The sequence below is a fragment of the Miniopterus schreibersii genome (genome assembly GCF_964146895.1).
Source record: "Miniopterus schreibersii genome assembly, chromosome: 19".
Classification (NCBI taxonomy): domain Eukaryota; kingdom Metazoa; phylum Chordata; class Mammalia; order Chiroptera; family Miniopteridae; genus Miniopterus; species Miniopterus schreibersii.
Genome location: NC_138119.1, coordinates 22,809,572 through 22,833,539, shown reverse-complemented (window position 1 = coordinate 22,833,539; position 23,968 = coordinate 22,809,572). Strand labels below are relative to the sequence as shown.

General features: G+C 38.0%; 1 protein-coding gene across 4 annotated transcripts in view; it reads left to right on the top strand.

Moving 5' to 3' along the window:
- The first annotated feature begins 7,906 nt into the window (after window positions 1–7,906).
- The window catches only part of EDEM3 (ER degradation enhancing alpha-mannosidase like protein 3), a 50,518-nt gene continuing 34,456 nt past the window's right edge, over window positions 7,907–23,968 (top strand). For 3 of the 4 annotated variants that reach the window (XM_081121996.1, XM_081121995.1, XM_081121993.1), the window contains exons 1-5: window positions 7,929–8,299; window positions 12,559–12,604; window positions 21,398–21,498; window positions 22,106–22,145; window positions 23,669–23,781. In XM_081121996.1, coding sequence (XP_080978122.1) covers window positions 8,139–8,299; window positions 12,559–12,604; window positions 21,398–21,498; window positions 22,106–22,145; window positions 23,669–23,781 — 461 coding nt within the window. In that variant the 5' untranslated portion in view covers window positions 7,929–8,138. Of the gene's footprint in view, window positions 8,300–12,558; window positions 12,605–21,397; window positions 21,499–22,105; window positions 22,146–23,668; window positions 23,782–23,968 lie in introns of all 4 variants that reach the window. The other variant, XM_081121994.1, reaches the window with a different exon arrangement.

Sequence of the window (23,968 nt, the reverse complement as noted above, 5' to 3'; positions counted from 1 at the left end):
CCAGACAAAAAAAAAAAGAATGTATTCTATATGCTTCCTTTTATATGACATTCTGGGAAAGGAAAAATATAGAGATAAAAATAGATCATTGGTTGCCTGCAGTTGGGGTTAGTGGGAGAGTTTGACTATGGAGTGGCATATAAGGGAATTTTGGGGGTGAACAGTGGGCAGTGTAGGAATTTAACATACACTCTTCTAGCCTGATGGTCTCTAACTGGCAGACTGGATTTTTCAAAGCATCACACAGCAGCTCCATCCCTGCATTCCCGATGTTATTGCTCCCAAGCTCCAGGCTCTTCAGGTTGGAGTTCTTTCTCAGAATTAAGGCAATGTCTTGAAGGGCATCACTGGTGAAAAAGCAACCACACAGCTCCATCTCCCATAGCTTACAGTTTGGAAACACCAGGGGCACCATCAAGACCAGCACCCTGTCATCTTGGATGTTATTCACACTCACATCTAGATGCCTCAGCTTGTCATTCAGCATGAGATTCCTTGCAATGGAGCTGCAGCAATATTTCATGAAACAACAGAAGAGCAACACTTAAGCATGTCATCAATGTTAAAATCATCGGAGATTCTACATGACTTTTTCAAAACAGATCTTTGAAATCCAGTATACATTGATGAACTATCCTCATTTCAGGCGTTCAATAGCCTCATGTGGCTAGTGGCTACCATACTGAACAGCACAGTTCTAGAATACACCATTAATGAAATCATGAATCAGATTTCTGGGAGTGAAAAACAAAGAAAACTTCATAAATGCACAAAAATGGTTTCTAAACTCCAGGTTCCCTGGTACACTGGAGGAACAGAAGTGAGAGGAAAACAGTTCTGTGTAACTAGCATACACTCACACTTCCTTGGGTGACCTGCCTCCTAATTTCCCTGCTTTCTCACCAAAATTTAATATTAAATAAATTAAATAACTTGGCAAACCATTAAGTTTTCTTATCAACTTCTAACAGACTCCATCTATCCAAAAGTAGACCAGTAAATAACCCTCTCATACTTTTAATCCTGTATTTAATTATTTTGTATTCTAGGAGAAACTGTAATTACTGATATTATAGCCTTTACTGTTTACTAGCTGTGTCTTTTATTGTCAGGAGATTTAAGTACTCTCAAGGGAAGCTGCCTTGCAGTATTTCCTTTAACACATTATCTCTGTGCATCTTATACTGAGGAAAAAGGAAAGTCTTAAAGATAAGCTGGCAAAACCTCTGCAATAGTAAAATTGACCCAAGGCTCAGACAAAAGAAGGATTTTTTTTTTAACACCTCTCCAAAGGAGATCCTATTATTTGTTGATAGTACTTAGGGATTTGATGGATAAACTATATATAATAAGCAAAGTTAAAAGTAAAATGGGACAGATTTTTCAGTTAACCCATTTTAGGAATCCATGAACATATCACAAAGTCCTATCTGTGTCTTCACGGTAAGTATAAGCATGACTGTAAAAACACCAAAGCCAGACTTTGGCATAGAATGCCAAGTGTCTCCTAACATTTGTGACTCTCTCCTCCTGTCTAGTTATAGAATCTCCTGAGTTTAAGCTGGGCACGTGTCTGTCCAGGTAGAGGCCAATGGTTAACTCCTTTCCAATGAGACGTGAGCATCAGTGATGTGTGGACCTTCCTGGTCATATCCTGTATAAAGAAAACTGCTTGCCCTCCTCTCTCTCCCTTCCAGACTAGCGGAAAGGTTTATGTGATGCTAGTGAACCAGCTTCTATCATAGAGACCCCAATAAGGGAGCAGAATAGCAACCTGAGTTCCTGGATGACTTTGTGGAGTACAGTTGCCCATCAGCCCTGAATCACCCACCTGTTTCTGATATTATCTGGGAGAGAGACAACTTTCTTTCTTGTAGAAATCATTGTATTTTGGATCTCTTTCTTGTAGCATCTTGGTTTATACCGGAATAAAAAGCTTTAGCATTGTCGTTACTATCATTTGTGTTATTTTCAAATCTTTTGTCTATTTTTAATCATCTTTATATATGAGACTATCTCTTTAAAAGACATAGGAGTTTTGTTTTGTTTTTTTTAACTTAGAAAGAAGGCTTCTAAGACTAGTTGCTTAGGTGGATTGTTAGTATTAAGTGATTCAATACAGTATTTATGAAACTTTTGTACTTAAAAGGGTTGCAAATAAAAAGTCATTATGTTAATCTCAACTAACAACCCAAGAAAGTAGTGAGTTAATAGTATTTGCACAAAAACTTTAGCCAGCTAATGTGGCCCACCTCCCAGGTAACATAATCCAGTCGACATGCACCTGCTTCCAGAATAATTGTTTTTTCAGGCATTATAATATAGCAAAAGGGGGGTTACTGAAGTATTTAGAGATGTAGTTCACCACTTAACAGACTTTATAAAATGGCCTCAGAGACACTAATTTCCTGTTTCATTTGTTATTATAAAAGCAAATCTAATTAATCCTTCCATTGACATACTTCATTTGTACTTGACTCCTCTCCAATCGTTTCATGGATTAATTATCCTGTCAACCTTTGCTGAGTGTTCCCAGCTTACAGAACCCACCCCAAGGGAATCTGCAAGTAAGATGAAGACCTTTGTGTCCTTACGTCATTTGAACTTCCTGCAGCTGGGACACTGTTGACCGCTCCCTCCTGGGCACTTTCTCATCCTTTGACTTCTGTGACTCTTCTCTCTTGTTTGCTTCCAAACTTTCTGATCTTCTTTTCTTTGATATTCTTAAATGTTGAGGATCCCCAGTGTTCCTTCCTGAACCTTCTCTTTTCACCCTTCATTCTTGGCCTTTTTGGAGTAATGAACCTCTTGGAGAATGTGGTGAAATTCGTTCTGGGGGGAGGGCTCTTTGCACATAACTTTAGGATTCCAAGGACATCCTGAAGCAACTGGTGACTCTCTAGGAGTCCTCATCTGTCAGGTTAAGAACTACTTTTCCATGCATGGCTTTAACTACCACCTATAGTGTTTGATTGCTCTCAAATCTTTGATATTTGGCCAAGATCTCTCTCTCCGCCCCCCCTCCTCCCCAGTACATCCAGCTGCTTATTGTATTCCTTCGTTTGGATGTCAAGCATGACCCTTAAACTCAAACTCACCATGTCCCAGTTGAACTCATCTATCCCCCTCTTCCCAACTGCTCTTCGTCCTATGATTTCTGTTTTGGTGAGCGGCATCACCATCCAATAAATTGCTCAAGTTATAAAAAGGACTCAGGACTGAGAGTAAAATCAGGACCGTGGGGGCTGTGGAACAGCTGCATTCACCCTAGAATCTTACCCCATATTAAGGAGCCTATCAATAGCACAACTATTTATCGTGCTCTTTCAAACTGTGCTTAATATTTTACGCACATCATCTTATCATCTTTACAACACCCCTGTAAGGAAGATATTCCAACAATTAAACCATTTGCTCCTCCTAAAAAAATGCTGAGTTAGGCACTACAGTTGTCCCTTGGTTTAGTTAGGGGATTGGATGCAGGGCCCCTGCGGATACCGAAATGGCAGATGCTTAAGTCCCCTGTATAAAATGGCCTAGGATTTGCATGTAACCTATGCACATGCTCTTGTATACTTTAAATCATCTCTCGGTTACTTATAACACCTAAAACAATGTAAATGCTATGTAAGTAGTTATACTGTATTGTTTAGGGAGTAATGACAAGAAAAAAAATCTGTACGTATTCAGTACAGACTCAACCATCATAGGCCTAAGTATATAGTGCATGCCGGCAATAAGGTAAGTTTTGGGGAGAATATTTTCCATCCGCGGTTGGTTGAACCTTGGATGTGGAACCCACAGATACGGAGGGCTCACTGTATTCTTATTCCCATTTACAAATGAGGAAACTAAGGCACAAAGAAATTCAGTCATTTCCTTAAGATACTATAGTTAATAAGTAGCAGAGCTGGCTCAGAGCCGTTGTTCTTGGCCATTACACTACCTTTGCTACCTGTGTGGAAAGTTGTTGAATGGTGCTGGCTTAAAGCCTGTGTGTCCCGACTGGAATGGGAAGTAAACACTGTTAGTAGTGCAAGAAGGGGATTTAGGAGAGGGACAGGGGCAAGATATACTAGCTTGTGAAGAGCCATGGGACTTGCTTTTTCCCCCTGATAGATAAAGTAAATGGAAAATGGCTGCTAAATGAAAGGCCCAACCACGAGAGTGAGCTTAACATTAAACATGACTTAGGAGCAAAATCTCTTGCCTGCACGAGCTGGTGCAGGTGTCATTGAGAGAAGTCGAATAATAATCTCAAGTTGAAGTGATTTTAAAGATCTTCAATCATGATTGAAGGTAGAAAAAGCCCTGGAAACATCATTGGGGGTAGTAAATCATCCACATTTCCCACTCTGTTTCTTGGAATTTGGGAGTCAGGCAGACAGCCAAGCATAGAGTCAGGTCCACAACACTCACTGAGCACCTTTTCCATGAAGTACTCTTTCCAGGGCCTTCGAGTCCTCGGTTGTGAATGTAGAATAAGGACTGTCTTTTTCTAATGTTTGCAAGATTGGGTTCTCAAGAAGAAAAGTGTTCTGTAAATGCCACACACTGTCATAGGAGAGGAACAGTGATTTGAAGAATGACAAAATCACCACTCCCAAATTCCACACCAGAGTTTCAGAGTAATTAGATCTGTCATATTAAAGCATTCAGATCATTTAGGGGCAACTGCTGCTGTATAGTCAGTGTCACACAGCTGGCCGCAGCCTCCTGGGACTATATCTGAGCCATAATATTAAAGTGGAGACTCTCCCTTATGTTTGTGAACCCATATGATTCTAACCAGGACTCCTCCCCCGCCCTAACTCCTGATCCCTCCCAGCAAGTAAATAAAGAGAACACCAGGAGAGCATACGTATTTACATAAGTCACAAGGCTGTGCAAACAAACTCTTAACTGGTTAAAAGGGCATCTCAGAAATGTCTCCTGTTTCTTGTCATTCTGAATGGGCCTTACACATCTAAAATCTTGTGCATGTTCTTTAAAAGTACTTCTTCTTCTCCTGAATGCTTCCCACCAGTGTCTCTCCCCCCAGTACAACACGCCAAGGTCTCTCCTGTTTAACTCCTATACCCTTTTCATCACTAAGTGGATAGGTTCTAAAATAATGTGCGTAGGTTTTAAAACAATGAATATAAAATTTCCTCAGTGTCCATAAACTGCCAGTTAACTGAGAATTTCTATTATCTGCATTAAGGGGTTAAAATGGGTTCTCTTTTGAAGTGCATTGTGTGAATATATTTTTCTTTCATTTCCAGGGGCTCCACCTTAGATATGATAAGTTGCAATGCTTTTTAGGCTGCACAAGCCTTTCTACTTAGGATTTTGCAGAGATTAGTGGAAAATGGGCTCAATCATTGGCTAGGAATTGAATTTCAGTAAGAAAGAAAAAGATGCTTATTATTTAGCAAGTCAATGAAGAACATATTCTAGGTTCTTATTATATGCTTTTAAAATGCAGTGTTAGTTTGAAAACAAGCCAAGGAAGGGAAAAAACAACAACAGAAGATCTATACGTTGAAAGCCAGTACTGAAGGTCACTGACTATTTTTTTTCTTTGTTCCTAGTTTTCAAATACTGGATGATGGGTGTTGACCTTTAGTTCATCATGTTCTCTATGCAAGGGCCAAGAATAATTCACAGGTATTATTTATTTAGCTAACTTCATCATTAAAGCTGCCGAAGAGGATCCAGGATGGAGGCAGTACAGGGCTGCAGGCCCATAAAAACGATAAAATTAAATATTGTACAGAAATGACCTCATGTGTTTTCACAACCTCTATGTAAGTAGATAAAAGGATTATATTATCCCCATTTTATAGATAAGGCAACTGAAGAAATAATAAAACAAGTATACTAACACTTATTGAGCATCTGTAACAGAGAGGCACAGTTCTGAGTTTTTGAACATACATATAAATAAGCTAACGTCAATACCCTCCAAGCAGTCCTAATCTAGTGGACATGGCTGACCGTGAAAAACGCAATAATAAAGACACAGAACACAGTGAAAGAAGAGGGGAGAGGATGACTTCTAATGACCGGAAGGTTTGGGGATGATTTTTTGGAGATGGAATCTGAGACTTAATGGGTGGTGAGTGTTCTACAGACAAAGACGGTGGGATAGATGAGGGGATAGTAAGAGCAAAGTTATAGAAAGTATATAACAAAGTATATGAGAATCTTTTATCTGTTGTATAGGACTTGAGGGCAGGGCAGGGGTAGAAGGAACATGATGTGTTCAGAGGGTTTACAGATGTTCTTGAATTCCAATTCTGGTAGCAACGTACAGGAAAGTACGTTGGCGGGAAAATAATTTAGGAGGCCGTTGCAATGGTTTAGGAAAGAGGTAATGGACCTGGAACTAAGCAGGAGGAGGAGAGAAAGAAAGGAATTGATAGCAGAAGCAGAAACTATATAATTTAGCAACTGATTGGGCACGAGCCAAGGAGGAGGAGGATTGGTTGAAGATGATTCTGAGGCATTAATTTGAACAAGTGAACATAGGACATTCGAGCTACCCTTGGGCCAGACAAAAGGGAATCTCTACTAGGGAGGTGGAAATGTGTGTCTAGAGATCAGGACAGATACTGATTTAGGAATCAACCACAGGGGTATTACGGGTGAACCCATAGGAATGATAGAAACCACCAAGGAACAGAGTATATAGAGAAAAAAGACAGAAAGAAAACCTTAACATGCAGGAAAGAGAGGCAGTGAAGGAAGAGGAGTCACTGGTGTCACCTGGTCAGTGGATGATGCAAGGTGACAGAAATCAAGGAAGGAAAGTTTCCAGAAAGAGAGCTGAGTGCTGCTGAGGGATTGAGTAAGCGATTTCCTGTGGTCACAGAGATCATATCCAAGCTCCTAAACTCTCCACCTTCCTACTGAATTATCACACAAGAATAACATTGTGGGTTTTTTTTTGTTTTTGTTTTTTTTTTTAAAAAACGGAAGCTACGCCTCATTTTACCAGTGGTTAACCTGGGACTCCATCATAAAAAAATAAATTGCAAATTCCCCCCTCCGGCATTAAACTTTCTCTGCAGCTCACACCGCTCTCCTGACAGTGAGCTATTTAGGTAACTATTATTCACCGGGTGGGAGGCCTCACGTGCTCTGCTTCACCCTCGTGGCTGCGCGCAAGGGCTTCCAGAGTCATAAGGCTGGTTGGACTCCTACCTAATGCAGCAGCGTGACAAGGGCTTGCTCCCTCACTTCTCTAGCCTGAGCTTCCTCGTTTGCAAACTGGGGGTGGTGGTACTGACCGATTCCAGCTGGGAAGAGTGCATGAGAGGCTGCAAGTAAAGCTCTCAGGGTGCTGCCTTCGAAGGCGCGATTCATTATTGCAGTTAGTGTTTTGCAATGTCCCCGAGGGCTGTTCCCTAAAGTGCGTGGCCCCGAGCCAGGGACATGTGAGCCTCATCCTGCTGGCCTTCAGGGTAAACGTCACTCGCGGCAAGAGGGATAAAGAGCTGACCAGCTCCGGGGAGGTAGGGCTGGCTGCACCTAGGGAGCGCTGGCTTCAGGGAGCCTCCCCTTCGGGGTCCGCGGGATCCCAGGACCCGCCCGGGACCCGCGGAGGACCACACTTCCCAGGGTGCAGTGCGCGCACCGGCTGGGAACTCAGGCTGGAGCAGTGGGGTTGCAGGACCGCGGGGGAGGAAGCAGTGCACGCTGGGACCGGTAGTCTTCAGGTCGCAAGTTCACGGGTCGGAGGCGGGCCCGAGCGACAGATCCCGCCCCAGTCCCGCCTTTTGGCCACGTCTCACTTCTCCGGGCCAATGCCGTCTCCTAGCCCCGGAGCCAGCCCCTCTCCGATGCGGTCCCCATTGGTCCCGGGGCTCAACCTCTGGGGCCCTACCCGGAAGTAGCGCCGGGGGCGGTGGTTTCCTAGACTACGACACCGGAAAGCTGGGGGAGGTGCTCCGGCGGCTGAGGGCGGAGGGCGGCGGCAGCGCTGGCCCTGAAGACCGGCTCGGTGGCTCCGGGAAACAGTTCGGCGACGGCGGCCGCTCGCTTGACTCCGCATCCCGCCCTCGGCACGGCTCGCAGCCCCCTAGCCACCCGCGTCCGGCGATGTGTCCCACCGGCCGGGCGTAGCCGCTGCGCGTGCGCGGAACCGCGGGGCCATGAGCGAAGCCGGAGGCGGTCGGGGCTGTGGGTCCCCGGTCCCCCAGCGAGCGCCATGGAGCCTGGTGGCGACGACGGCCGCGCTCTGCCTGGTGACGGCCACGTCCGTGTGGACGGCGGGGGCCGCACCCATGAGCCGGGAGGAGAGGCAGAAGCTTGGGTAAGGGGGCTCGGCGAATGGGTGGGCTTCCCCGTGCGGCTGACCGCAGGCGAGGTGCCTGTCATTGCGACCCGGGCGTGCAGCGGCCTCTCTCGTCGCGATGGGACGTCGGGGGCCTCGCGAGGACCCCGGCGCGGCGGGCAGGTTTCGGGAAGGCGGGGGCCGCCGCCCGCTTGTGACCGCGGGGGATTGTCGGGGTGTCGCCTTGGCCGTCGGTGACATGTGCAGGCTGCCTGCGGCCGGCTGCGGTGTGTCCGCGCGGCTGCCGTGCCGGTGGCCCGTGAAGGGGGCTGCCGCTCGCGACGCTGCGCGGCGGAGCCCCGGGGTGGTGTTTCCTGGAAGACAGGGTTGGGTGTCTCGCCCAAGTGGGCTCCCGCCGGGAAAACGTTGCCGACCTCACAGTAGTTCAGGAAATGATGTTTACACCTGTTACGGCGAAAGGGGGCGTTCGTTGGGACTTGAACTTGACACATTTTGCCATTTCTTGCACCGCATTTTCGTAATAGACTAATATCGGATGGTGTTTTCAGAAGCCCCCAATTAGGTATACCTATTCACTGTACTCAGGTTAGTTTTATCAGCCTTGAAAGTGTCATAAAATTATCAGTTATATTTACAGCATTTAATTCAGAGTCGATATTCCTAATATACTTTACATTCCACAAATGAATAAGAAAAAAGCCAAGAAGCGGTAGAAAATGGGTAAAGGGCTTGAAGAGTTCATTCACATAAGAGGAAATGCAAATGGTCAGTAAACATGAAAAGTAACTCAACCTCATAAATGTGAGAGATGCATTTTAAAGCAACAAGACAGTTGTTTTTTAATCATCAGATTAGTAAATGCAAAACATATGGATAGAGCACTGGCTGGTTGGGGTGTGAGAAGTAGACCTTGGTGGGAGTGACACTTGCTGTAACTCCTAAAATTTAAATTGTATATACTCTTTGATTCATTAATCCCACCTCCAGGAATCTATCTTACAGAAATAAAAGCACTGTTAACGTAGAGATAACTGTACAAACGTGCACATTTTGAAAGAACAAAATTGTTCCTTGGAGCATCCATATTATGGAATGATATTCAGACATTAAGGAGGAGGTAGATCATTGGAAGGCTATCCAGGATATATTTATTCCCAAGATTAAAAAAAAAAAAAAAAGCAAGTTGTAGAATAATAGGTATAGTACCATCCCATTTAAAAAAAAATAGAAAAGAAATTGTCTAAGCCCAGAAAAACATGGAAAGATTATGACCTTTTGGGGTTAGGAGGTGAGGTGAAACCATCAGGTTTTATTTTATATACTTTCTTATTGTTTATGTTGCTGCAAGAGTCTTGTATTTTTTTAAAAAATATGTTTTTATTGATATTTTAGAGAGGAAGGGAAAGGGAGAGAGAGAGAAACGTTGATGAGAAACATTGACCAGCTGCCTCCTGCATGCCCCCTACTGGGGATCTATCCCACAACCCTGTGACCTCTTGGTGCATGGGACAAGGCTCAACCAATTGAGCCACACTGGCCGGGCAAGAGTCTTGTATTTTTAAATAAAATAGCAATAAAAGAGCTTGATGGAGAAAAGAGAAAATACCAGTTATGAAAAAAAAAATCAGCAGTTAACTCTAATAAGTATCTTAAATTTTTTCTTTATGAATTGAATGTATCATAGATAACTGTTTTACTGAAAACCTGATTCTGTCTCAAGCACTTTACATGTTCTCACTGTAATCCTTCCTGTTTCTTAATGAGGTGGATGTGATCCCCATTTTGCAGATTTGGAAACAGACTCAAGGTTGACTTGTTCAAAGTCACTGAGCTACTAGATGGTGGAGCCAGTATTCAAACCCAGGTCGCTATGACCTTAGAGCCCATGCTCTCTCCACTATTCTGCACTTTCATAAGACTTGGAAAAAGAAGCTTCAAGCAAGTATCTTATTTGACCACCACTTCCCTTTCTCCCCTTTTTATTATAGATTTCTAGTGAAGAATAGTCATTTTTGAGCAAAGTTAATTTTTAACTGGAAAAGTCCAACCAATTCACATCAAATTTGAGATCATTTATGCAAGTGAAGTTGCAGTAATTTAGGCTTGTTGATTTAGGTTTCCTTGTTCTAGGGTAAGTGTAGAGTTAAGAGTCTAGAGCTATAAACCCCAAATACACTATTGCTTGACTGCTTTTACCCTCTGGAAATTTTCAGGAAAATGAACTCTTGACTCACGAGGTTTACCTGTGAGATTTTTTTTTAAGCCAAAATATGATTTATGATAAAAAGCATCATGCCCTGCTTTTTCCTCTCCTTCCAAATCAAACTGATGATACAGACTGAAATTGTCCCAAATAATAAGCAATTGCTCAGTTGCTTGTAGTTTGTAGTTTTTGGAATTATTTACCTAGTCATATGTAGTCTTATCCTTTCTAGAATAAGTTGTCTTTTGCTTTTGTGTTTCAAATGTTACAGCAATTGTTAATAGTACATTTTCATTAAAACGAAGTATAAAACAATCCAATTTCTTTAGCATGTTGGCAGGCTCTGTAACTTCAGAAAAAGCTGACTTACAGAAATTATTTTGAAATGAAGAAAGAGACATAAGTTTTGAACTGTAGATCTGATTTCCAATACATTTTAATCCAATTCATTGAATAGATATAAAACTGTATAGAAACATTTTTGTTTAATATAGTAATTATCCTACTGTTCTGTATTTAAATGTGACTTTGTTAGGACTTTTATGTTAGAGAGAGTAAGTTAACTGGACATTAAGTATTTCCACTTTGAAGTATGTGTTGTGAAATTTGCTGATCATGAACCGTATAAATGTAAGGATTGGAAAATAATGTGTCCTTGTATGCATTCATAATTTATTTATAATCTTGAAAATTGAATGCTTGCAAAGTTGAGTTAACAGGTTAAAGTTATGTTTTCTGTAATACATATGTGTAGGCACTACCGTTGACACAGGAATTTCTGCTTCTTGGCAATAATCTTGTATTAATTTTATTTCAGGGGAAGAAAAAAGAATATTTCATTTTCCATTTATTGATATCACTGCTTGAAAGGGAAATTTTAACTTCTTATTTTTTGGGTTTATTAGCTAGTTTGAGAGATCTCTATTACCTGCATATAATGAATGTCTGAGATAACTTGATCCATATCCTGTGATACATATAAACTCAAAGAATTAATGTTTTAGCAAAGTGATAAGATTTTGTTTTTAGTGATTAGATGTTTTTAAGTGATTAATATAAAAAGTTGTCAGGTCTTAATTGCAATATAGCAAGAGGCAAAATAAAATTATACCCAGCCATTTTCTGTAACACTTCTTCAATTCTTGCCATTAGGAAATTGGGAATAATAGTAAGATTAATGAAAGATTATTAAACTATTTTTCCCTTGCTAATTATTGAGGTTTTAGCCATAACATTAACTTTTATAGTTTTTCCTGTAGCTCTCAAACCCCTGAACTTGAGAACGTTTAATTGACATACTGATTCATTGGTCCCAACCTTGTAGATTTTGACTTAGTAAATATGGTGTGGAGATCAGAAACTTCCATTTAACTGTCAATTTGGGGATTTTGAGAAACAGCCAAAACACATAGATCTCTTTTTGAGGATTAGTTTTCTCATTTTAGAGATGAATATTGTTTATTTGACATATGACAGTTTTTTTTAAAAGGAGCTGAGAGTACACCCTAAAATCATCAAAGGTATCTTCTGAAAAACGTGACAAACATATTCATAAATATGTATTAAACTATGTATTAGTGATTGTATTCCGTTAAGGGGAGAGGCAGAGGCTTGATAGAGTATTGCTATTTCATATCAGTATATACAGTATATACCCATGCCTCTCTTTTGTAGACTATATGTAAGCAATAATTATTTCTTTTGGGGGCTCTCCAGCAATATTCTTCCTTTCAAGACAAATGTTAAATAATTTTGTTAAGAGGTCATGTTTTTCGGCATCAGATTTCCTTCTCTCTGCATGGCATGCATCATTCATCAGTTTTCTTTGGAAAAATTTTAAGATAAATTTTACATGAGTCGGTGGGAAGAACCCTGAAAGTTCGGCCAGCTCTGCGTGGTCCATGGAAGCTTGTGGACTGACGGGTGTGTTTCCTGACTCTGTGTTCGCCCTTTTCTAAGTAAACACTGGTGGCTTATTTTTTATGGTATATGTTTATGAAGGAGTGTTTTCTTTTTGGAAGACAATAAATAGAATACACTTAACTTTTTTCTATTTCTGCTCTTTTAAAATTAGGAATCAAGTACTGGAAATGTTTGATCATGCTTATGGTAACTACATGGTAAGTAGAAAGTTTATCTTTATATAACATTCATGTGAACTGATTATTATGTGAGCACAGTCATGAGAATTTTGAAACCTGAATTAATAACACATTTTTTAAACAAACAAGTTTTTTAAAATTAGTACAAACATAAGCTAACAGTATTCCTGGTAGTGGTTCTTATGAAAATCAGTTTATTGAATAGGTAAGAATAAGTTGAATTAGATTATGAAACTGTATTTATGCTATCAACAAGGTTTATTGAGTGCTTTCTGTAGTCAGATATTGTGGATGTAAACATGAATAAAATGTTATCTCTAGCCTTGAAAATTATTTTCTTAAGTAAAACAACAACAACAACACTCTCTCTTTTTTAAGTATGTTTTTATTGCTTTTTAGAGAGAGAGTAAGGGGGAGAGAGAGATGAGAGAGCAACATTGATTGGCTGCCTCCTGCATGCCCCCTACTGGGGATCGAGCCCACAGCATGGGCATCTGCCCTGACTTGGAATCAAACCGGCAACCTTTTGGTGCATGGGACAGGGCTCAACCAACCTGAGCCACATGGGCTGGGCAAAAACTATTTTCAGTAATACTTATCTTGAAGTCTCTGTCCAAATTATGTCCTCATGGTAGGCTTTGATGTGAATATATTTTGCTTTCTGATATGGTGATCCATACTCTTTTAAAATGTCTTAGTGCTCACTTGAGATGAAATAGCAGTTTCAGTTTTTCAGCATGAAAAAGTTCTGGAGATCTTTTGCCCAACAGTTAACATACTTAAACCTGTTAAACTTACACTTAAAAATGGTGCATTTTATGTTACATGTGTTTTTTTGTGTGTAGGTTTTTTTGTTTTTTTTTTACCACAATTAATAATCTAATTTCCTTTTAGATTATTTTATCATTATTAATAATCTAATTTCCTTTTAGGCTCCTGGGGGAGCCTTTTGGGAGGTGGTAGGTGGGGAGGAGGGTCTGTTTCCCACAGTGGGGCTGTGGGGGTGCTATAGCTGCTCCCCATCTCTCCCTACTGTTTGTCCTTCAATAAAATGATCTTAAACTGCAAACCAATTTTTTTTTAAATTTTAGAGTTCAAAAGAAAATTTTATGTGTAATTTTGTAGAGTTCAATCAAGTTATTCTGAGAATTACTACTTATGACCTTGTTTTTACACTTTAAAATGTCAGCAGATTTTCTTTTATGATTAAGGCCTGTAAAAATGTAGTTGGGAAAAGATTGACAGAGAACTAACTAGTTCAGTCTGCTTTTAAATATTTTTCATGTGGTTCTAGGAATCCATTTTTCATTATATATTACTCCAGTACCTTCATATATTAACATCTAGGTGCATATAGTTTTTCATTTTTTATTTTTTAAACATGTTCTATATTTGATGATCCTTGTTCCCTTTCATATTGTACATTTTTTAAAAGTACATATTGGGTTATTAATAAATGTTTGTAGAATATGGTGGTGATGAAGTTTTGGGTATTTTTAACCATGTTGAAAACACAGATTTAAATTCATTTCTTAAGATCTCATCCATTTCCTTAGTATTTCTTTCAAAATTATCCAAAAAAAGGGTTTCTGTTATGAGTTGCACATGTAGGGCAACTTGATTGCTCTATGTGCGGAATCAACATAAAGAGAGTTTGGAAGCATAATTTTTTGGTATCTGGGCAGCTGGTGATCGTTGGTGCTGGAGCCTGTGTATGTGTGTATGTGTGTGTGGGGGGGTGTCATTTATCCCTGGTTAACTCAGCTTGGGCGAAGCATAATTTAACAAATCTAGGCTAATGGTTTTGAGGTGGCCAAGTGGATCCATGCTAAACCCTTATACCTTAGCCATCTCATAAATGCATACTTTTGGATCCAAAGTTAAATAAAATGGCATATAGCTGCATCCGTTCAATACGTATTACTATGAAGGGTATCCTCTCTTTGTAAAGCACGGTATCTTTAATATCTTGTCACTTATTAGGTAAACAGCAGAAAGTTTTATCAGTATACTTTTCCTATTATAGAGTGCACTTAATAAATAGGTTTGTGACAGAGCAGGTATGGAGGGTGGCCCTCAGAGGACTTCCTATTCCAGTTCCTATTTATTGGACCCTATTGTTACTTTCTGTTACAACTACCCACCTACAAGATCTAAAGGAGAGGAATTTCAGCTCCAAAGACTGGGAACTACTGGAATTAACATTCCCCTCCATTTTTCTGGTAGAGGCACACCCATCTGCAGTCTGTGCAATATTTATTTTAAAATGTTCAACTCTTTACAACATGAGTGATTCTTGCAGTGTACCTGCTCAATTTATGTGAGTTTTGCAACCCAAGATTTAGTGTAGAATTTACACTTCCCCTTTTCAGGTTCTCAACTAACATGAAACAGTTCTAAAATATTAAAGAGAGCAGGTGCTCTGTATTTGTTATTTGAAGACAGTTGAAATTTTTTTCTAGTTCTTACACTCGGAAGCAGTATCAGCTTGCTGTAGAGTAAAAGTGTATGAGTTTTGGAGTTAGGTGGGTTAGAGTTCAGATTTCATCTCGGCTTTTCTATAGCTTGGACCCTCAGATCATTTAACCCCTCTGAGCAGTATCTTCCTATGCAAAATGGAGATGATTGCAAAGGGTGTAAGATTATAGAGTATAAGATTTTTGAAAACAGAGACCATTTTCTTTAATTTTTAATAAATTCATCTTTTATATGTCCTGTGTCTAGCATGATGCCTGGTATGTAAATGCTTATTGTTTTTGTTGTTGGGGTTTTTTTTTGAAACTGAATTGAATTCTTGTGAAGGTGCAATTAAATAGTGCTTAATTTTTTACTTTTGGTTATTGTGATATATCTTTCCCTTTTAAATTCAAAGAAATCATTTGATAAACTTCATTAAAAATACAAATTTATGGTGTATTTTGAGATATATAAGTCTTTATATTTAACTTACTTTGTAGTAGTCAGTTGCCTACTGTGCTAAAATGTAAAAATGCCTGGCACATGGTGGGCTTTTAATAAATGTTGAAAGCTTTGCATTTTTTACTAGTTCTTTTTAATATCACTCTCCAATCCAGTCTACAATTAGAGCAGTTCCTTTTTGCCTCTTTGGTTCCCAGGAAAACAGTGGTATTTTCCAAAGACAGGCAATAGAATATGATTAAGAGCTAGAACTCTAGAAAGGGAGCAGGACACTCAGAAGTGACCGCCACCTACCAGCTGGGTTATAATGCTGAGGTTGTTTCCTCATCTCCCTGAAATGGTTTGCTTGCCTCACGCTGTGTGGTGAGGGTTAAACAAGTTAATACAAGTGCTTAGAACGAGTGTCCAGCAAACAGGAAGCACTGTATGAGTTTACTGCCGCTGCTAGTATCACTACCGCTGTCATCATTCATTCTCTGCCTGAGATTGAAATTGCCCTCCGAAAATTCTGCTAGGCTTTAACTCACAACTCATTCCTCAGGTTGTACATTGAACTTCCTCCTGTTCTAGGCATGTACCTTTTGAGGGTATTTTTTTCTTTCCTTTTCTGTTAACACTGTTTTCAGTAACCTTGCTTTCTGCCAGCTTTAGTAGTACATCTCTGCTGTCCCTTGGTGTTACATCCAGGAATTTTCTGATTTTATCAATTATAGGCATAAATATTAACATTATAACAGCTATGTTTGACAAATCTCTAGCCCTAGTCAAACTGCAGTTTATCCACAGTGAATTGCACAGATGGCTTTCTCTTTTCCCTAAATAACATGAAATTTGATTGTTTTGGCACTTCATGTGTGCCCTTATTTAACCCCAGACTACAACCACTTTAGGGCTTCTATTAGCATGTTTTTAATATTTGTGCCGAGGTCAGTTTGCAGATTAATTTAGATGACAAAATGACATGTATTTAGGCCACCAAATGCAAAACTGTTTTGGACCTGAGCTCTGATCTGATCCTTGTCTTGATTCAGGTTTTTTTGTTTAGCATGGTGTTCTTGAGATTTATCCATGTTGTTGGGTTTATCATCACTTCTATTTATTGCTCAGTAGTATTTAGTTGATTTGGTAGAATACAATTTGTTTATCCATTCAGCAGTTGATAAATATTTGGCTTGTTTCTGGTCTTTGGCTATTATTTAAAAATGACTGCTATGAACCTATGAGTGCAAATTTTTGTGTCCACATACATTTTCATATATTTCCCACCTAGGAATGGGCTTGCTGGGTCATATGGGAAGGGTAAGTTTAACTTTATATGAAATTGCCAAACTTTTCTAAGGTGGCTGTTAACAGTTTGCATTTCCTACCAGCAGTGTATGAGTTTCAGTTATTCCATATCCCCTCCAACACTTGGTATTTTCAGTCTTTTCATTTTAGCCATTTTATTGTGATTTTAATTTGATTTTTCCTGATGACTAATGATGTTGAAAATCTTTCCATGTGCTTCATATATTTTTTGCTTGAAGCATCTGTTCACATCTCTTGCCCATTTTAAAATCAGGTCATTTGTCCCGTTATTATTGAGTCCTAACAGTTATAGATTCTGGATAATTGCCCTTTATCACATATACAGGAGTGGGCAAAAGTAGGTTTACAGTTGTATGCGAGAGTTCATTCTTGTATTATTATCTATTTATTAAGTATTGTATTATTTATTATTATTATTATTATTAACCTACTTTTGCCCACCCTGTGTGTTTTACAGGTATTTTCTCCCAGTCTGTGCTTTGCCTTTTAATTTTCTTAACAGTGTCTTTTGAAGGAAGTGCAAATGTTTTAAATTGTGACCAAGTCCAATTTACCCTTTTTTCTTCTATGACTCATGTCTTTTATATCCTACCTAAATAATATTTGCCTAGCCCAGGGACACAAAGATTTTCTTGTTTTCTTCTAGGTGTTTGTAACTTTAGCTTGTTTATTTAGATCTATCATCCATTTTATTTATTTTATTTTATATTTTTTAAAAACTATATCTTTATTGATTTCAGAGAGAGGAAAGGAGAGGGAGAGAGAGAAACATCAGTGATGAGAGAGTTGTCATTGATTGGCTGCCTCCTGCATGCCCCCTACTGGGGATTGAGCCCACAACCCAGGTATGTGACCTGACTGGGAATTGAACTGTGATCTCCTGGATCCTAGGTCGATGCTCAACAGCTGGGCCACACCCAGCCAGGCTAGCATCCATTTTAAGTTAATGTTTGTATATGGTGTGAGGTAAAGGTTGATTTATTTGTACACCAGCTTCACAATGTCTTAAGTGTGATACTAAGTCTTACAGCATTGTTCTTTTTCAAATTTGTTTTGAATATTATAGATTCTTTGCATTTCCATGTAAATTTTAGAATCATATTGTCAAGTTTCACAAAAAAAAAGCCTACTGATCCGTTGACTGAGATTATGTTGACTCAGTAGTAGATCAATTTCGGGAGATTAATTTATCAATTTTTAGTCTTCCAATCTAACGTGGTGTCTCTGTCCATTTATTTAGATCTTATTTAATGTCAGCAATGTTTTGTAGCTTTCATTACATAAGTTTTGCACATCTTTTGTTATATTCATTTATAAATATTTTATATTTTTGATGTTATAAGTTGTTGTAGTTTTTCAAATTTTAATTTCCAATCGTCCATTGATATTATATAGAAATACCCAAACCTTTTTGTCTATCAACCTAATGTCCTGCAAACTTGCTAAACTCATTTCTAGTAGCTTTTTGGGGTAGATTCCTTAGGATTTTCCACATGGTCAGTCATTGTCATCTACAAACAAAGACTTTTCCTTCTTCCTTTTCAATCTATATGCCTTTTATTTTCTTATTGCAGTGGCTAGGACTTTTAGTATTATGTTGAAAAGACGTTGTGAGATCCCTGCCTTGCTCCTGATCTTAGGAAAAAAGCAGTTGCCTTTCACTGTTAAGTAGGGTGTTAGCTGTTGGTTTTCATAGATGCCTTAGATTGAGTTCCTTTCTATTTCTAGTTTGCTGAGATTTTGCCTCATTACAATGTATTGAATTTTGTCAAGTGTTTTTTCTACATCTATTGATATACTCTTCCTAAAAATCTGTTAATAGCAGGACTTTATTTCATTATAACATTATTATTTATTATCATTTATTTCATACATTTCATGAGGTCAATTTATCATTGATCAAATCCAAATAAGTGCAGTCCTAAACACCCGAGAAATGGTTTGCTGAGCGAATATAAATAGTGAACAAAAAGGAATAGGGAAATTTGACCTGGAATGAAAAGAATACTGATAAATTATGCAAGTTCAGTCATTAATTAGCGTATGCTATCAGTATGTGATAGATGGTTTATTAAATATTTAGTTTTTATTTTAGGAAGGAATATCTTCCTCAAGGAGGGAGATCTTTAAGGATCCTGAATAAAACTTTTAAAAATGTACATAACTTTATTAGAAATTAAATAGATTTGATATTTTCAATAACTCACTTTTATAAATAATGCTTTTGTTGTATCATTGTTTTTGGTAGAATAAAGTCTCTTCCTTTTGCTTAGTTCTTGGGATTGGTTTTATGAAAAGTCAGTTTTTGATGCTGCTTTGACTTGAGTGTTTTCAGAGTTTTATCACTTCAAAGCTCTAGTAAATTTAGACTCTAACGTGGAGAGTCTAATATGTTTTGTTTTATTTTGTTTTCTCTCTTGCTTTTAGTTAGACACACATTCTGTTTAATTCATATTGAACTCTTTTAACACCTGAGTTTTGTTTCTGAGTGATAATTAAATGTTTGTCATGGCTCTGAGTCATAGCTCTGAATTACGTATCCCTAGTTCTGGCAGTACGTTGTGGAGAGAAAGTATTAATGTACCTCAGGTAGCCAGGATGTTTGAAGCATAATACGGATGTTTATTTGCCACGTATGCATTATTCTGGATTTATGCAAACCAACTGTAGTTCCCTTTGTGGTTAACCCAAAGAAAAGGCTTTAGTTTTGTTTTTATCCTTAATCTTGAAGCAGGAGGACATGAAGTATTTTTACACCTGGTTCAAAACTCCCTTATTTGATTATTCTGGTTTGCATTGCTATTAATATTTTTCTTATCTGGCTAAGCTTAGGGTTTTAGTTTCATATTTAATTTCAGACATCAGTGTTTGTCCTTGTGTGTGTGTGTGTGTGTGTTACAAAACCCTAAAAATAGTAGTATGAAGCTTTTCTAATTAGTGGCTTAAGTAACTCTTGATTTGAAAGGAACTTTTTAAAATCAAATTAACATTTGAATGATATCTTTTGAAATATATCAGCAAGTTTTAAAAATACTACTTTTCTGGAGTTACTTCTAAGTGTTTTTATATGTGTTGTTAATAAATACAAAACTATAAAGCAATAAAAATAGTGTGCATTCTGGGAAATTACAATTCCATTGGAATTAACACTGAAAAAGTAGTTAGGAACTTGACATGTAAAAGACACACGTTAAAATAATCAGGAATTTATATGAAAAATATATAATATTAAAATTGCAAAATATTGAATTCAGAATTTAGTAGCTGAACGTGGAGTCTAATTACATCAAAACATTTGTTGTCTGGACTCTTTCTCTTGGGAAATGAATCATTATAGAGCACTGATCTTTTAAAAATACCTAAAGGGTTGTAGTCTTCAATGAGTTTTGTATTCTTTAGCCTACTTTAATTATTTGGGGTAGGGGGTGGGGGTCTTTCCCTTTCTGTTGACCATGTGTTTAGTGTTCCTGGCCTCTGTTTTATTTTTCTGCTGCTAATGTGCTGTGAGTTTAGAAGTATTTCACTGAGTTTAATGAGAGGCAGTAGGATAGAGTTGGACATGGAATGGGGAATATTTTTGCTGAACTTCAAAAATTAAGAATCCTCTGGGAATACACAAGTATAGGAGGAACAAGAAAGAGTGTAAATTGATATCTTCAGTTTCATAGTAGCTATCAAAAATTAAATATCCACACCTTTGACCCATTAGGTCTGCTTCTAGGGATTTAGTCCATAGCAATACAAGCATATGCACAAAAGATATATGCATATAGATGTTTATTGAAGCATTGTTGATGTAGTGAGTAATTGAGTTCAACCTATATGTCTGTCAATAGAAGAATAAATAATTTTAGCACATCTGTACTTTGGATTACTGTGAGGAGAGGGTACTGTGAAGTGTGGAGGCTCTGGAGTCAGGTGTCAGGTTTGAATTCTGGATGTATCATTTGCCGATTGCATAACATAGGCTTACTTAACTCCTCTGGGCCTCAGTTTTCTCATTTATAGAATGGAGATAATCGAATCTATTTCAGAGGGTTGTGTGATAATTAAATAAACTAAAGTGTACAGAACAGCACTTAGAACACAAGTACTCCATAACATCAGCCTGTGTTAAAGTATGACTTTGCAGCTAATAAAAGGAATAAAAGACGTCTATAAAATTTTAGTGTGGAAAAACCCCATCATGATTTAAGTAAACAAATTTTAGAGTAGTGTGTTCATATGATGTAAGCACCTATTTGTAAATAAATTTTAAAATGATATATGTTCATGTATTTTAATATAAACCTGGAAGGATAAACTCCCATCTTAACGATAGTTACCTCTGGGGAATGAGGTGGGGTGGAGGAGAAGCAGATTATCAGATTTTTAAAGAAATGTATTCTTATATGTTTTTCAAGCATGTATTACATTTATAATGAAAATTCTTTTTAAAAGATTCCATAGACTGTAGGGATACTAGCGTTTTTGAAGTAACCTTTATTTTATTTAAAAAGAAAAAAGCTGTGAAAAGGTTATGATTTCTAAATGATGTGTGCTTTCTCTTATTTTCCTATTGACTCACTAAGATTTTCCTTGTAGGAACATGCTTACCCAGCTGATGAACTCATGCCTTTAACCTGCAGAGGTCGTGTTAGAGGCCAGGAGCCAAGTCGGGGTGATGTTGACGATGCCTTGGGAAAGTGAGTATTAACATTGGATGGCATGCATCTCAAAGTTCCCAAGTCCGAGTCTTCTTAGGGGCAGTTTACAGTTGTATTTCTGGGGATTGCTTAAATTTCAATGACTGCTTTAAGTATTACATTAAGTTCCTTTATCCCCTCTGTTATGTTTTGTAAAAAATTATATTTCTGGGGATTGCATGAATTTCAATGACTGCTTTAAGTATACATTAAGTTCCTTTATTCCCTCTGTTATCTTTTGCAAAAAATTAATCAGTTTACCTCTTAGATGAGTGAAAAGTTGAGTTGTTTGAGATAGATGTCACTTGTAACGTGTATAGAGTAATTGATACGTTATAAGGTGTTGATGCTTCAATATTTTTATTTGCTTTAAAAAGAGCTAATGAATATTTCTATTCATTTTGGAGGATGTGGAGCTGAAAATAAATGTAATGTTAAGGCTTTTCAAGTTCTTCCAGCGCTTTATAGGTTACATTGTACTATAAATGCATGAGCTACTAGTTAGTAGAAACTGCTAGTCGATAGGATACAGATCCATCTGCTTATACATTCATGGATAAAATAATCAGAATTCTAATGTTTTGTATCTTGTATACTTGTTTCTTAGATTTTCCCTGACACTGATTGATTCTTTGGACACTCTTGTGGTAGGTTCAATTCTTCTTGAATTTACTTATGTTATAATATGCACACAGTAAGTTTGAAATAGAAGCCTTCAGAATTTCATATGTACTGATCTTTGCTTATAAATAAATCACCCTATTGAGGTACTAATGTCACATGAATGTCAAATGAAATTATGTTGAATCATGGATACATTCAGATCATTTATAGGTATGTCAGCTTATACGATGGCACCTTCATCAGGAAGGTTGTTGCTGCAGAATTTACATAGATTTTTGAGATTGTGAAGGGAAAGCAGTCAATTTAAAATCAGGTTTCATATTATATTTTATTCAGTACTTACCCTGATTTTTACTTTTACCCGAATTTTAATCAGGTACTCTTACAGGGTATTTTATGTCTCAATTAGAACTTTTAGTGGAAGTATCAAGTCAAGGGGGAAATCATTACAAAATATTATCAAATGAAAAGGTTAAACAGTCAAGTAAGGGAAAACTACTTTTAAAATTTTTATTTATTTTAGAGCAAAAAAGGAAGGGGGAGAGAAAGAGAGAGAGAGAGACACTGACTTGTTGTTCCACTTATTTATGCATTCATTGGTTGATTCTTGTGTGTGCCTTAACCAGGAATCGAACCTGCAACCTTGGCGTAGGGGGACGATGCTCTACCCAATTGAGCTACCTGGCCAGGGCCAGAAAACTTATTTTAATACATCTAGGATCTAAATAACATCTAATTGTGTAACCTTAATTTAGACTGAAAAGGCAAAGCAACCTGTGTAGTGACAGGGACCCTTTCATGGAGCTCATTGCAAGAATCCACAGAGTTTTTAGTTTAGTCAGGATTCTAGACCCTTGTGGTAATAATGATAATAATAGTAATAGTATTAAGCACTTATTAAGTCAGACACTCTACTAGAAGTACTTTACCTCATTTAAGAAAACAACCTTATGAGAATAGGTGTTCTCCCACTTTTTGTATATGTAGGAACAGACTCAGAGATAAAAGTAACTGGGATTAGATAGGCAGTAAGTGAAGGAACCAAAATTCAAATCAGGGCTTGTTCTTGACCACATACTGTATTGCCTCCTTAGTTGGGGGCGAAGGTGGCAGGTGGTGTATGGTTTAGGGTCAGCTGATTATCCCCTGAAGGATGTACTTCCCTCTGTGAGGAATCAACTTTTAAAATGATGTTTAGTGCATAGGATGGTTTTTTGTTTAGACTTGGAAACCACATCCCTCAGGTCATGGATTATGTATATTAAAAAACTACTTAACAGTTATGATGATGATTGTTTAAAGTCCTAATGATATTTCAGTGTCTAAAAAAGAAGTTTATAAAGATTTCTTATAATATAATTAGACACTTGGGGTGTTTTTTTTTTTCCATTTTAGACTTCACATTTGTATTATATGCTTAAGGGAAATATTTGGTCTGTGCCACTTTTTAGAGTCTAAAGATATTAACTTGCTGTTATAGCTCATTCTGAGGATATTTCTCTTTGATTTTGTGGAAAATAACTTGATTTTCATGCTTTTATTCTAGGTATTAAATAAAACTAAAGAATTTGAAGATGCAGTGAGAAAAGTTTTAACAGATGTTAATTTAGATAATGATGTAGTTGTATCAGTCTTTGAAACAAACATCAGAGTTCTTGGGTAAGTATGTAAGACACTAAAGCTGTAATTTTAATAACAGAAAAGCTTAGGGCATACTGTTTATTTCTTGAGGCTATAAAGCGAGACATTTCTTATGTTTAAAAGATAAAAGTTGGGATATTATGAAAGAGAGGCTATGAGAGGACCTTGCATTAAATCAGGCTCAGGAAGCAGCAGGCTTTGGAAA